This window comes from Cebus imitator, unplaced genomic scaffold, assembly GCF_001604975.1.
Source record: "Cebus imitator isolate Cc_AM_T3 unplaced genomic scaffold, Cebus_imitator-1.0 Scaffold1, whole genome shotgun sequence".
NCBI classification, from domain to species: Eukaryota; Metazoa; Chordata; class Mammalia; order Primates; family Cebidae; genus Cebus; species Cebus imitator.
In genome coordinates this window covers 7,616,005-7,631,133 of record NW_016107316.1, presented here as the reverse complement: position 1 = coordinate 7,631,133, position 15,129 = coordinate 7,616,005, and the positions used below count along the sequence as shown (strand labels likewise).

Genomic DNA, 15,129 nt, shown 5'->3' with positions numbered 1-15,129 from the left:
AAACAACCCTGTGACTGCTTTTACTTTTCTTTAAAGGGACTGAGCTGAGGTTCCAGCTTAATTCCACTAAGAGACCAACATATACAGAAGTGCTCTGTAAATTGGCAAGTGCTGTGGCTATAATGCACGTTATAATCACTAATACCATCCTCTGTTCTGCGTAACCTTGGAGAATTGCCTTAATTTTCCCAAACCCAGGTCCCTCCACCTCAAGTAGGGACAATGACTCATCCCCCCAACCAGCATTGTACAGGTGTAAAAAGGGCTATGTATGGAAACCAAATTCCTTCTATAAGCTGTGGATTATTTATAGTTGCTCTTTAAGGGACAGAGTATAGTGCCATTAAGGAAAAGGTTGAGTTGCATCATTTAATTGCTATTTATTTTCATAAACATGAGGTATTTCAAAGTGCTATAAGATGCAGCACTAAATATATACATTTTGAAGAAATTAAACACAGAACTTTGCATTTACCCAGTTCTATGCACCAAACATGAACAAATACATTAACAGGAAGAAACAGGCTAGGAAAAAAGGCATATATATATAGTAAATTTCTTTACAAAAGTTTCTTAGTTCAAAAAGTGATAAAGTAATATCTACTCAAAACTTTCACAACTCATTTTCATACGAAAATATAAGTATCAAATTTAGTTATGTATCAGCGTCATACTAAAGTATACAGGCAGTGTAAGAATTAGTACAGTACATAACAGAGATTAACAATATATTTGTATACAAAACATGCTCCTCAAACATTGAGGTATTATTACAGTACTTAGGTATGAACTTCCAGTCTAATACTGGCCGCAAAAGCCACCTCTCATTACCCAGGACGTATACAAAAGGCAGATGTGTCAATGGTATTTACAGAAATGTTCCCCAGGGCTATCGGATGGCAAACCCCTTACGTGGCATCTGCTGGAACTTAAGCACCATTTTAAAAGGAAGGAATGACTTTCTGTTGTTTGGAAACTTGGAACACACAAGGTGACTTCGACAGCCGCAGAGGCTCCCAACTGTCACCAACTTTTACCACTGTCATGGAGGTGAGGTGGAGGAGGCCACACGGCCACCCAGCACTCAGGGAGGCAGGCTCTCCGAGGTCCCAGAAGAACCCCACACCGGCGGTCCTGCTCCCCACCCAGAGCCAAACTCAACAGGGGACCGATTTGAAAGTAAACCAACATTCTTAATGTCAACACAATGTTTGTTTTTTTAAAAAAAAAATCAAAATGTGCAAAGTGGCAGTGACTGTCCAGTTTTGAGAAGCGTCTAGCAAGTCCGAGCGTGTTCAATTTTCTTTAGCAACTGCTGCTGTCTTGCCTGCAATTTTTCCTTTTCCAGCAAGAGCTGGTGCTCCTCGGCCTGGAGGGAGTGGACATACTCGGTGGCCTTTTTCAAAATGACCACCTTGGCAGCCTTCTCGTTCTTTACCAGCTCCGGCACGTGGTCCCTGAGCGTGAGAAAGCTGGACCGGAGGTCGTTGCGGCGCTGGCGCTCCAGGATGTTGTGGTTCCTGCGACGCTCACTGTCCTCCGAGTCAGAGTTTCGGGGGCTCAAGCTCTTAGCCTTTGGGGGTATGACACTCTTGAGTGGACGTGGGGACACCTCACTCTTTATCTTCTTCTGGGGCGGTGCATCCTCACTCTCCACGTAGGGTGACGGGGCCGCATAGTTGTGCTGCTGGTGGATGGGAAGGCATCGTTTGAGGATCAGCTCGCTGGACTGAGCCCTCCCGGGACCCAGGGCCGCGTTCTTGGGACGCACGGTGATAGTGAATGTGGTGACAGCCTTGCTGTTGTTGGAGGAGGAACGCCGCTTCTCCACAGTGACCACGTCAATTTCCTCCTCTTCGTCTTCCTCTTCATCATCTTCATCATCTGAGAAAAAGATGGGAGTTACTCTTGTGTGAGAACCACTTGAATGAAATTCACATATATATCCATGCTAATACACAGTGTGCTATTTTTATGGGTCCATCAATATAGATGCGGACAATAATGTATTTGTTTTAGATCTCTTTAAATTCAACATACACACACAGTGGCTCACACTGTAATCTCGGCACTTTGGGGAGGCCCAGATGAGCAGATCACCTGAGGTCAGGAGTTTGAAACCAGCCTGGCCAACAAGGTAAAACTCCGCCTCTACTAAAATACAAAAATTTGCTGGGCCTGGTGACGCCATGTTTGCAATCCCAGCTACACAGGAGGCTGAAGGAGAATTGCTTGAACCCAGAAGGCGGATGTACAGTGAGCCTAGATCGCGCCATTGCACTCTAGCCTGGGCAACATGAGCGAAACTCTGTCTCAAAAAAAAATAGAAATAAAAATAGAAATTGTATATGTTATATATACATAACTGTAAGTATATTTTCCTTCCCCATATCTTGACTTGTGAGTTCAATTTCCATTCAAGACTTTAGCAGGTAGTAGAAATATAAAAAACTTGGGCTTTAGGGTCAGACAGAACCTTGGCTCCATCGCAGACTAGTTGCATGACCCTGGTCAAGTTACTCAGCCTTTCTAAGCCTCGGCTTCCCCAGCTGTTGAATGGGGATGATACCACCTTGACGGTAATAACGTGGACTGAGCACAGAGCTGCGCCTGGTAGACAGATGCTTCGTAAACGGCGGCTTTATCGTCAGCAGCAGTCTGCCCTGTGGCCTTATTTACATTTCTAGCTCCCCACTTAAAGAGTTTTAAGGCTCATTTTGGGAGCCTCATTTAGCAATTTCCACATAGTTGTGTTTGATTTTAAGCCCTTAAGCAAACTTGAAGAAAAATTTAATTAACTGAAGAAAAACAACTTTCCGTCTACAATCCTGCGTTTTATACAGTATGCAGTTTTTCACTTAACAAAGATCAAATCTTAACTCCAAAGCCATAATCCACAGTTGGTATAAACCCCCAAACGGGAGCAGCTCTCCTCAAAGTCACCAGTAATAACAGCAACAACGAAAACGTGTCGCATCATGAGTGCATGTTCCCCCTCTCTCCTCATTGACTACTCGGCTGGGGTAGAAAATTATTGTTTAAAATACAAGCATGAAAATCAAAACACATCTTCTGCTTGATCTGAAGGGGACCGGAAAGCTGAACAATTGTGGGATTTGTTCTAAAGCCGAAATGTGAGGCTGTTCCAGTCTGTGGGTCCCTTTAAGCCAGTGTTTTGGTTTTCTGCCAAGAAGACAGCTGTTGGAAGGAAGTGCTTCCTCACCGAAAGCTGTCAAGGCACAGACATTAAAGGGACAGAGCCGCTGCAAACTGGAGGCTTATCACCAAGTTTTCTTCCAGGAGCCCCAAAGATCTCTCAGCCCACAAGGAAATTGAGGCTTGTTATCCACCTGCTTTCTGAAAACACTGCTTTTCAAAGTCCAGGGGGAGGGGTGGAGTTGGGGATGGGGGCTGCAGCTCCCCGATCCAAAGACAAGGCCCACTCTTTGGGTAGAGCTCTTTCCGTCCAGACCCCCAGGCAAAGTTTTAACCCTTTCCTTCAGCTTATGACACAGGCAAACTCACACAATAGAACTCATCAGTAAGTCCTCCCAGGGTGCCACCGTCCCTGCAGAGGCTGCTGAGTGCCTGCCCTCACCTTCCAGGGCACTGGGTTACAGATACAACTCACATCTCAAATTAGGCCTGGAATTCAGGCTGGAAGACAAAACTGGACCCAGTTTTCACTGCACACTGGAAAGAGAAGGCCCCTTGAGAATGTACACAACTGCTGCTGCACTTGCAGCCAGCTGCTGAACGAGGGAGGGAGGTGCCCCCACCACCTCCAGCCTTTCAGATCCCGGCCCGCCTGCTGGCCTCGCACATCGCCGCCTGCTGGTCACGCACCAGGAGCAAAGAGCCCACCACCCACCGAGCGTGGGGGAAGGGAAGGGTACCGACAGTCGAAAAAAAAAAAGAAAAAGAAAACCGCCTCTAGCCATCTGTGCAACCCTCCTGTAAGTTCCTGCGCCTTAAATAGGGCTTTGCACAGCCCGTGATTCTTCTCGGGATGTCTTTCCCCTCCCCTGACCTGGGCCGGAGAGTCCCCTTCACCCCTGCGCTAACAGGTTTCTGTCCAGGCAAGGCACCCAGCAGCCCCCTAAACCTCCATCCGGGTTAGCAGCCAACTTTCCCTAATTTTATTCCTCAGACTGCGCTGCAAAAGGAAGGTGGGTACGCAGTGAGAGCCCGTGATGGCCTAGAGGAGGGCTCCCCAGGAGAGGGTGGAGGGAACTGGAGCGAAGGCGAGAATTGGCGAGCACCCCCTTTGCAGCGGCCTTCTCTCAGCCCCTCCTCTTTGCCCCGAGGAGAGACGTGGAGGAAACAGGACCCCTCTGCCCCCAGCACTGCCTCCAAAACCCTCCCCAGAACAAGGCATAAGAGCACTAACAAAGGGGACGCGACCCGGGGTCCAGGGCGCCAGGGAGGCAGCCGGACCCGAGTTGGGTCTTTACCTGAATCGCTCAGGGTGTCCTCTCCGGAGGTGCTGAGGGCCTTGTGGTCGCCGCTGCTGGTCTGGCGGCCGCCTGGGCGCAGAGGGGCGACCCCGGTGGCCCCTGCTGGGGCGGCGACACCCGCCCCCGAGGCGACCGTAGCGCCAGCCGCCGGGGCACCGGCCGGGGCTGCGGGCACGGGCGCCGGCTCGCGCTTGTTCACGGGGAAGGGGAAGACCACGGCGGGATCCACGCACTCGGCGGCCGGGTGGGCGAGCTCGGCGGGCAGGGCGGCCCCGGCGCGCCCGGCTCCCGCAGCCCCGCCGTGCCCGCGACCCGCAGGGCTGGCGGCGCCCGCTCCCGGGGACTGCGCGGTGGAGCCCGCGGCCGGCGGCCCGCGGCCGTGCTGCAGCTTCTCGCTCACGGCGCGCTCCAGCTTCTCGCGGGCAGAGAAGCCGCTCCACATGCAGTCCTGGAGGATGACCGGGTTGGGGGTGAGGCCGCCCAGGCCCCCCAGGCCGAACGCGTCCTCCTCGGCCGGGCTGCCCCACAGCTCGTTCTCGAACAGCATCTCCGTGACCCAGCTCGGGGGCTCGGGGCTGTGCTCCGCGAAGCCACGGCTGGGCGACAGCGGGGGCGTGGGCAGCAGCTCAAACTTCTTCCAGATGTCCTCCCCCGGGGGGGTCGAGTCGGGGCCGCCGAAGTAGAAGTCATCTTCGTCCGGGTAGAAGCAAGGCTGCAGCGAGTCAAACTCGAGGTCTGGGTTCTTGCAGATCATACCCGGCATGGTGGACGCGGAGCAGCTCGGCATCGGCTCGCCTCCCGGCCGGCGACTGAGAGCTTCTTTCCGCCCCGCTCGCTTTAATACCGGGGGTGCTTCCTTCCCGTGGGGGGCGCGGAAGGCGGGGGCCGGCGCCGACCTCCAACACTGCAACCGACAGACACACCAGAGAGGGTGGGCAAACGGGGCAGACCGAGGGGATAGGCGACGGGCGCCCCCTCTAACCCTGCTCCCCAGTCTCCCCTCCAAGCCCCCCACTCTGTCCACTGCTCCTGAAGGTGGAGGAAGTTATGCCTCTGGCTCTCTCCCTCCCTCCCTCCTTTTGTGTACAAGCTGTCTACGACAGGGGGTGGGAGGGGGCATGCAGATGCAGGGGGTGGTGGCGTGGCTCCGCAACTTTGGAAACTGCCATTTCATTCACACAGGCGCTGCCTGGGGGAGGGGGCTGCTCCGGGCTGCAGAATTCTAGTTCTCACCAGCACGCAGGCAACCCCACTCGCAGCGGTGTCGGACCCGCTGCTCCGAGGAAGCCCCGAGCTCTCCGACCTAGCTACTGGGTATGGTATTTGGAGTACCTTCTACCCCTTTGTAAAAATGCAACCTCGGGAGTGCAAATCATAGCAGGGGATTTAGGAAACTTTGCAAATGAAGAAAAGCCTTTCTCTAGACAGAGACCAACAACAGACACCCAATATCCACAAATCCTTCTCCTCCCCAAATTTGAGCAAACGCCCCTCGGCATTCACCCGCTGCAGGAATACTCCTGCCAATAGATTATTTGGAACCTCTCTAAACCCACCCCCGCTCTTCCAAACCCCCAACAACGTCCTCTTCCAGGGTGGGGGAGGCTAAGCCCCTGTTCCTGGGAATGGTGCAGGGGCGCCCGCGCGGGGTGGGTCGCCTGGAGAACCGCCTCTCCTCCGAGCTGGAGCAGCCGTGACCCAGATTACCACCGCGGCTGCCTCGCCCCCACTAACACCCCCTTTCTTCCTCCAGGGGCACCCCTTAGAGAAGAACCCCAGCCTGGGGTGGGGACGCACCGGCTCTCCGACAGCTCAAACACAGACAGATCTTCTAGAGCAGGGGGAATTTCTTTTCGCAGAAGCCATTACTCCCCCCGGTAAGGGCTGCAAAAGGATTAGGGCGGGTCTCCTCTAACCAGGATGCCTTCCGGGCTGGAACTGGCTTTTCTGGGGAAACCCAGAGATGGTTTTGTTTCGGAAGCAGAAACAGTCCCCCGGGCATATTCGGGCGCCCGGTGCGCACGTCGCGATCCCGTCCAGGGCTTGCCTTGCCCCAGCGCTCGTCGCTCCCTGGGCGCCGGGCGGTTTGCAAGCCCTGCTTCTTACCTCCCGCCTACTGCAGGGGATCCGGAGGCGATTCTGCGCGGGTGTCTCCGGGTGGGCCGGGGGGGCGGGGGTGTCCTCGGGTGGCTACAGTCTGTGCGCGCTTGCGCCTGGCTAGCGCTTGCTCGGCTCCAACACAGTTCCCAGGAGCCCCCCGCATCCACCCAGCGCGTCCAGACAGATGACTGTCACTGCCTGCGCTTTGAAGCTCGGGGGATATTATTAACTGAAAAATCTGACACACCCGGGGGGCGGGGAGAGAAGGGGGCTGTGGCGCAGACAAGGGGGAGGGAGAAAGGAGAGGAAAGCGGCTTTACCCCGCCCTCCTGATTTCCATAAAAATCAGGGGAGGCGCCAAGGCTTTCGCGCCAAAAGCCACTTGCTTTTCTTTGCAGAGAGAGCAGGCTGCAAAGCTGGGAAGCCCGGGGTGTGCTCCTCCCGCCCTTTTGGACCCCCGGGCTTGCACCGGCTGCACTCTGAGAACCAGCTGCGCGCCGAGCGGTGCAATGCAGCACCCACCCTGCAGGCCTGGCAATTGCTTGTCATTAAAAGAAAAAAAAAATACGGAGGGCTCCGGGGGTGTGTGTTGGGGAGGGGAGACCGATGTTCTCACCCCGCCCCCGCTTTGACTGCGGGTTGTGCAGCTGAGCGCTAGGCCAACGCTGAGCAAGGCCTTGCAGAGAGGTCGCTCCCGTGTAATTCCGAAAGAAGGCTCGTCCGAAGGTGCAAAATAGCAGGGAGAGGACGCGCCCCCTTAGGAACGAGACCTCTGGATGTTTCTAGTTTCAGATTGAAAGGAGAGGGGCGCCCCCCTTGTTTGAAAATAAATAAATAAGTGCGAGCTACGAGGGTGGCGCCGCTGTGGTTTCTTCGGCCGAAGGCGACACCTCGCGGAGACGGAGCAGAAAGCGGAGCTGCCAGGCCTTGCCACGGACCTCCGCTCCACCCCGCAAGTCTCCCGCCGTCCCCGCGGGACTGGCCACGCGTCCTCACCACGGCGGAGAGGGCGGCGGCCTGGCTCCGCTTCCGAGGGGGAATGGGAGTACGTCCCCTGCCACCGTTGCCTGGGTTCACAAGTTAACCTTTTCAAAGCCACCCTCCCCAGTTATGGGCAGGCGGATCCGATTTACAGAGATGGAACTGCTGTCCCCACCTCCTGGACCCAACCTCGGTTTAAAAAACTTGATTCCAGATTGTTGGGGGGAAAAAAGGAAAGCTGCCGTAACGACATCGTTTCTTTGTGCCTCAGTTTCTTCAATTGTGAAATGGAGTTCGTAGTGGCGGTTACCTGAGAAAGCTCTTAGTCTCCAGCCCAGCAGGGAGAGGTGGCTCACGCCTGTAATCCTAGCACTTTGGGAGGCCGAGGCGGGAGGATCACCTGAGGTTGGGAGTTCAAGACCAACTTGACCAACATGGAGAAACCCCGTCTCTACTGAAAATACAAAATTTTACCCGGGGGTGGTGGCGCATGCCTGTAATCCCAGCTACTCGAGAGGCTGAGGCAGGAGACTCGCTTGAACCGGGGAAGTCTCCCGCCCATACTAGTTGTGTCAGCTATTATGATGGTAATGACCACAACATGGTATTCTTCCCGGTGAAATTAACACCCCTCTGTCCAGCAGCATCATCGGCCCCTCCCTTCCCGCTACCATCAAATCTTGGCGTCACTCTGGCCTAGCTTTCTTACAGGTGCATTTGTTTGCGGGGTGAGGGGGGGTGTCAGACATTATTGCCCCTACCCTCCAAACTCTCCAAGAACAACCCTGATCTCTTGGACCGCCCCCTTCACAACCAAATACACAGTGAGGTGGGATTTTGCCTTGAAAAACATTCCTTAGGCTTGTTTGGAGGCAGGGGATTGGGGATTGGGGTGGGAAAGCTTCTCCACCTTCCCCCACTTTTTTCTCCAAACTGGAAATGCCATTCCCCATCCCCCCCATCACTAGGACTCACCATTGGATCTAGTTAAGGTGGAGGATGCTTCTGGTCAGGGGGCAGCCCATAAAATGCTCACGGATTAGCATTTGTGAAGGCCTTCCCAGCCCTGACCCTGGATGCCCATGGAGCTATAGGGAGAAAGACAGATTCCGAGTTCTAAGCAGCCCCTGAATGCGGATGAGCTGTCCCTCCAGGCACCTTTATCATTGTTATTTCCTTCACAAATGTAAAAGGCTTTACCTTTGCAAAGGCCTTTTACAGCCCCACTAGTGTTTTCCCCTAGCCCCCTAATTGCCACCGAGCCCTCCTGCTGAATTCTCGCCTGGCATTCTGTCCTTTCCTGCCGAGCACTCACCTCCATTTGTCATTATCTGTGCCTGGAATATCTGCTCAGTGCCCACTTCCGTGACACTCTGGAAGACAGGCTCAGTCTCCCTCGCTAACCTGTGACCTGGGTCAGTTTTACTCCGGAGGGGATCCTTGGAGCACAGCAGCATACCTGTATGTAGTAAGTACTTGTGATAATTGTTCCAGATCACTGAATGAGTCCTACCAAGGTGCCCAGATCTTCCATGCCAGCACTGTGAAAATAGGCCAGGAGAGGTCCAGTTGCTCTGATTCAAAGTCTTACCCTTGTCCTTTCTCATCAGATGAACGACCATCACCAGGCCATTCACCCTTTGTCAAGGGACAAGGTGTAGCAGAAAAAGGGGACAGAAGGACAGGAGACCTGGTTACCCTACATGCCTTTGAGCAAATCATTTATACTTCCTGGACCTCAATTTCCAATCTCCTGCTTTTAATGCAAGCCAGTAATTACTGACAAGTCTGAATCTGAAGGTTAACAGAATGATAAAATTCAACAGATATTTATTGGTTACCTTCATTTGTAAGTAGAAAAAGACTCTGTACGTGGAGAAAAAGTGCTAATGCTGATTCTTAGTCTGTTTGTAGGGAAGCCTGAAAATCCCTCTTAAAAGTGTTGAAATGCTTCAGCTACGTGAACACCCACAAAACAAATCTTCAGATGGCTTCAAAGCCAAGGTTTTGTTCAGTACTGCTGTGGTTTGAATGTGTCCCCCCCAAAAAAACACATGTTGGAAATGTAATCCCCAGTGCAACCATGTTGGAAGGGATCTAGGTCCTAGCGAATCAAATGCCAGTGAGATCTAGACCCCAATCAGTGTCTAGGCTCTTGACAGCGTCAAGAGAATGAATTCAAAGACCAGTTGGAAAATAGTGAAAGTAGGATGTATTGCAAAGGGAAAAGTACACACTCAAGAAAAGGGAATGCAGGTCTATTCAAGACATTGGGGGTTGGGGCTGCTACCTTTATGGGTTTCTTTAACCAAGAGGCAGGATATTCACGATCATTCTTAGAAAAAAAGTGGATATGCCAGGAGCGGTGGCTCACGCCTGTAATCCCAGCACTTTGAGAGGTCGAGGCGGGTGGATCACGAGGTCAAGAGATCAAGACCATCCTGGTTAACATGGTGAAACCCCGTCTCTACTAAAAATACAAAAAATTAGCTGGGCATGGTGGCGCGTGCCTGTAATCCCAGCTACTTGGGAGGCTGAGGCAGGAGAATTGCCTGAACCCAGGAGGTGGAGTTTTCGGTGAGCCGAGATTGCGCCATTGCACTCCAGCCTGGGTAACAAGATCGAAACTCCGTCTCAAAAAAAAAAAAAAAAGAAAAAAAGTGGAGATTTCTTAGAACTGTGATACCACCTATGTTTACACCAAATATGGATGTTCTCTGAACTGTCATAATGCTGGTGAGGCATGTGATTTAGTATGTTAATGAGTATACGGTGAGGTCTTAGGGGAAACCTAGGTCAAATCGAATGCCATGTTGGGTTTAGTGGGTCTTAGCCGACATGGTCCACACTCAGTTTTTCAGGGTCTTATCAGCCCATAGCCTCTGCAGCTATTTCAACAGTTTCCTTTTGCTAGTCATGTGTAATTGCTGCCCAGAATTTTCTGTTCTTCTGCAGCCACCTTGTATTATTCCTGTCTCAGGGCCTAACGGGAGGTGTTTAGGTCATGAGGGCTCCACTCTTGTGAATGGATTAATGCCAATTATAAAAGGGCTTGAGGCTGGGAGTTTGATCTTTTGCTCTCTCTTCCTTTTTCCTACCAGGGCATGGTACACCATGAAGGCCCTCAGCAGTTGCTGGCACCTTGATATTGGACTTCTCAGCCTCCAGAAACATGAGAAATACATTCCTTTTCTTTATAAATTATCCAGTCTGTGCTGTTACATTATAGCAACACAAAATGGACTGAGACAAGTACCCATCTACTGTGTCTGAGCCCCTGGGTAGGTTCGGAACAGAGGTAAGTTAAGGCACAGCCTCAAGGAGCTCACTGTGGACCAGGGAGGGAGGCCCACATCTGAAGTGGATGCCTCAATCTAATGACCAACTGATAGGATAGAGTTAGATATAATGGGTTTGGTTTATAATTAAGGTGATTTTTGAGGGAGGATAATATTTTCATTTACGAATCTCCCCTGTACTAAGACACACACACACACACACACACACACAAAACGAAACAACACACACATAAAGACATTGAGCAACAACCTCTAGATGGTTTTTCTAGATTGTGAATTAAAGACCTGCTGTGTTGGCCAGACATGGTGGCTCATGCCTGTAATCCCGGCACTTCAAGAGTCTGAGGAGGGCAGATGGCTTGAGCCTAGCAGTTTGAGACCAGACTGGGCAACATGGTGAAACCCTGTCTCTACAAAAAAATATAAAAATTAGCTGGGCGTGGTCGTGCGTGCCTTTCGTCCCAGGTACTCGGGAGGCTGAGGCAGGAAGATCACCTGACCCCAGGGAGATCAAGGCTGCAGTGAGCCGTCATCACGCCACTGCACTCCATTCTGAGTGACAGAGTAAGATCTTGTCTCAAAAAAAAAAAAAAAAAAAAAAAATCTACCACATCTATCTTCAGGGACACAGCAGTTTCTCCTAGGATCTTCACACCCTTCTCCCTCAAAATGCATATATGCTTACTGATTACATAATTTTAAAATTCCCGGGATGGATTGACTTTTCTTTCAGAAAACAGTAAAGCTAGCTCTCTCTGCCTAACCCAAATACAGAAAAAAAAAGAAGTGGGGTGTGGGAGTGCTGGATGTAAGAATTTTACTACCATAAAAACATGACAGGCCGGGCGCGGTGGCTCAAGCCTGTAATCCCAGCACTTTGGGAGGCCGAGGCGGGTGGATCACAAGGTCAAGAGATCGAGACCATCCTGGTCAACATGGTGAAACCCCGTCTCTACTAAAAATACAAAAAATCAGCTGGGCATGGTGGTGCGTGCCTGTAATCCCAGCTACTCAGGAGGCTGAGGCAGGAGAATTGCCTGAACCCAGGAGGCGGAGGTTGCGGTGAGCCGAGATCGCGCCATTGCACTCCAGCCTGGGTAACATGAGTGAAACTCCATCTCAAAAACAAACAAACAAACAAACAAACAAATAAAAAAAAAACATGACAGCAGTAATAGAAAATAATTGCCATATATATGAGCCAAAGATTATATCCCAGGTATACAAAGAGCTCCTACAAATTGAATAGAAAAAACAGCCAGGTAGAAATATGACTGTAAGATATGAGTAGGTAATTTACTGAATAAGAAATGCAAATTGTTAATAAACATATGAAAAGATGCTCAACTTCACCAGGACTCAGGGGCTTGCAAATTAGATCTCAATGAGATTACCATTTTTGGGTCTAGCAGATTGGCCCAAAATACTGGCCAGCCTGGGGGCGGGGCAGGGGCCTCAGATACACTGTTGCTGTGTCAGCCTCAAGAGGAAAAGCAATTCCACTCTTGAGAATCCATCCTACGAGAAGTAATAAGACAAACACATAAAAGCATACAAACAGGAATGTGTGTGGCTGCATCATTTTCAATAACAAAAATATTGTAAGCAGTCTAAATATCCACAACAAAAACAAATTAAACCGGAGAATAGTATGTAAGATATCCGAGGCCGGGAGCGGTGGCTCACACCTTAATCCAAGCACTTTGGAGGCCAAGGTGGGCAGATCACCTGAGGTCGGGAGTTCAAGACCAGCCTGACCAACATGGTGAAATCCCATCTTTATATAAAAAAAAATTATATTAAAAAAAGATATCCATGCAGTGGAATAACATACACGTGTGTTAGATCAAAAGTTACACACTTGGGAAATGTTCACGAGGGTGAAGGAAAATAAGCAAGGTCTTGGTCAATCTATCTGGTATTTTGGATATGTAAGTACTTAGATATGTCAGCATCAACCCAGTAACAAATTGAGAAAAACGCGCACCAAATTGTTGTTGTTTTTTTTTTTTCCCCTGACACCAAGTCTTGCAGTCTTGCTCTGTCACCAGGCCAGAGTGCAGTGGTGAGATCTTGGCTCACTGCAACCTTTGACTCCCTGGTTCAAGCAATTCTCCTGCCTCAGCCTCCCAAGTAGCTAGGATTACAGGCACGCACCACCATGCCCAGCTAATTTTTGTATTTTTAGTAGAGACGGGGTTTCACCATTTTGGCCAGGATGGTCTCCATCTAGTGACCTTGTGATCCACCTGCCCCGGCCTCCCAAAGTGCTGGGGTTACAGGCATGAGCCCTTGCAACCGGCCCCCAAATTGTTAACAGTGCTTTACTTCGAAGAAGAGAATCAGTCAGGTGGCGGGAGAGACTTTCCTGTTGATATACCTTTTTATTTATTTATTTATTTATTTATTTATTTATTTTTGAGACGGAGCTTCACTCTGTCATCCAGCCTGGAGTGCAGTGGCGTGATCTTGACTCACTGCAACCTCTGCCTCTTTGGTTCAAGTGATTCTTGTGCCACAGCCTCCCGAGTAGCTGGGATTACAAGTGCCTGACACTTGCTTTAGAGCCCAGGCTGGAGTGCAGTGGCACCGTCTCAGCTCACTGCAGCCTCCACCTCCCGGGTTCAAGTGATTCTCCTGCCTCGGCCTCTCAGGTAGCTGGGATTACAAGCACATACCACCACACCAGGCGAATTTTTGTATTTTTAGTAGAGACGGGTTTCACCATGTTGGCCAGGCTGGTTTCAAACTCCTGACCTCAAGTGATCCCCCTGCCTTGGCCTCCCAAAGGCCAAGCTCATGCTAGGATTACAGCATGAGCCACTGAGCCTGGCCTATAACTTTTTTTTTTTTTTAAACAGTGGGGTTTTGAGCAAATTTAATTTCTTTATTTCTGTTATTTTTCAAAAATAATTTTATTACTCCTCAGTAAAGTTAATTGTTTCAAGCAATGTACGGGACCCTTTTGTGAAGCCTAAAGTCACCCCCAAACTTCTCCTTTTTTTCCCAGGCTGATTGGCATTTTTTTCCCACCAAACTGCTACTGAACTGAGTCAGCTGAGAGTGGGTTCAAAGAGACCAAGATGGAGGAAAACGGGCACTGCTTTAATTAAGATTAGAATCAAGCCCATCAAAGCCATTTAACGTATATGATGTTGGATGTGCCCAAGGCAAAGTGCACAGTTTTTGACATCTGAGGCTGGAGGAGAGTTTCAGACCCACCATTGAGAGAGTTATGGATGTGGGAAATTTTGTTTGTAATGGCATAATTAGGTTTAAAATAAAAATTATCCTCATTTCATGCCAGTGATTTGATTACTGATTTAGAAAATGGAAGTGTCCAGCAGACCCTGGACTGCCCTCACAGACGAATTTTGTATCCTTGGAGGCAGCTCAAAGATCCCCTCCACTGTGAAGCCTTCCCTCCAGCTTCGTGCATGACATATAAGATAGAGTGAATCAAAACGCACTGCAAACCGTGAAGAGAGACGGGGAATGGACGGTGATAGTGTTGGTGTGGAGTTGGAATTCTCATTTCCCTTAGTTTCCTTATGCTAAAAGTCAAAATAGGAAAAGTGTCCCTGGAGGCAGCTGCTCAGGGTCAGGCTCTGCAGGAATGGAGTTTGGGGGAAAATAGGTTTCCCTTGTGAACCTCAAACTTGAAACTGTCAGTGCACCGAAATGGCTCACAATTAGGGAATCCTCATCTTAGTAGGAACATGTAAGGTGTACAATGAATTCTGATGCCAGATCTGGCTTTTGAGTCCCTTTGGCTGTGCCCCTTGTAACAGGCAGGGTCTTTACCAAGGAGAGGGGTCTCCTTTTTCTGGGATTACTTTCCAGATACAATAACGTGCTTTGGGTGTGTCCAGCTCACCTCCAGCTGTGCTGCAGTTTTCATATCTTCTCAGGTGATTACTTGGTAGATGACTGATCTCACCCATAGATTCTTGCTAATTTCATTTTCCTGTAATGCTGGATACATTCCTGCAGCCCCACGGATGGCCCTGGTCACCTCAATATCTGAATGAAATTGTTAGAATCTGCCTGCTGCCCCTTTCAGCTTCCTTGGACTCAGCTAACAATCACTGATAAATATCAGTGATTCTATCTGCTTATTTCCAGAAGCTGCTACTTCTGACCTAGAAAGTCTTTTCCTTTTGTTTCTGCTTATTCAAATTCTTTCCTCTATGTTCAGCTGGAGACTGTCCTGGAAGGAATCTCGTCCTCCCTTCCCCTAACCCTACTCATCCCCTGCCCCAAATCTCTATTAATCTTTTTTTTTTTTTTTT

General features: G+C 50.2%; 2 protein-coding genes and 1 long non-coding RNA gene across 4 annotated transcripts in view; 1 reads left to right on the top strand and 2 right to left on the bottom strand.

The window, feature by feature from the left end:
• Positions 1-355: 355 nt before the first annotated feature.
• Positions 356-6,777, bottom strand: MYCN (MYCN proto-oncogene, bHLH transcription factor). 2 transcript variants are annotated; one of them, XM_037737441.1, is made up of 3 exons: positions 6,255-6,777; positions 4,455-5,361; positions 356-1,884 (listed from the first exon to the last, which is right to left on the bottom strand). In XM_037737441.1, the coding sequence occupies exons 2-3, from the start codon at positions 5,242-5,244 to the stop codon at positions 1,277-1,279; spliced, it is 1,398 nt and encodes a 465-aa protein (XP_037593369.1). In that variant the 5' UTR covers positions 5,245-5,361; positions 6,255-6,777; the 3' UTR covers positions 356-1,276. The 2 variants fall into 2 exon arrangements, with proteins under 2 accessions (XP_037593369.1, XP_017381582.1); XM_017526093.2 differs by having other exon boundaries at positions 6,564-6,777.
• On the top strand, positions 5,505-7,406 carry LOC108301532. Its single transcript, XM_017524662.2, has 4 exons — positions 5,505-5,513; positions 5,548-5,776; positions 6,211-6,334; positions 6,958-7,406. Exons 1-4 carry the CDS (start codon positions 5,505-5,507, stop codon positions 7,187-7,189), a joined length of 594 nt encoding a protein of 197 aa, XP_017380151.1. The 3' UTR covers positions 7,190-7,406.
• A 4,708-nt stretch (positions 7,407-12,114) lies between these two features.
• The window catches only part of LOC108302483, a 16,512-nt gene continuing 13,497 nt past the window's right edge, over positions 12,115-15,129 (bottom strand). Inside the window, exon 3 of the long non-coding RNA XR_001824362.2 lies at positions 12,115-12,355. This is a non-coding gene — a long non-coding RNA (uncharacterized LOC108302483). The remainder of the gene's footprint in view (positions 12,356-15,129) is intronic.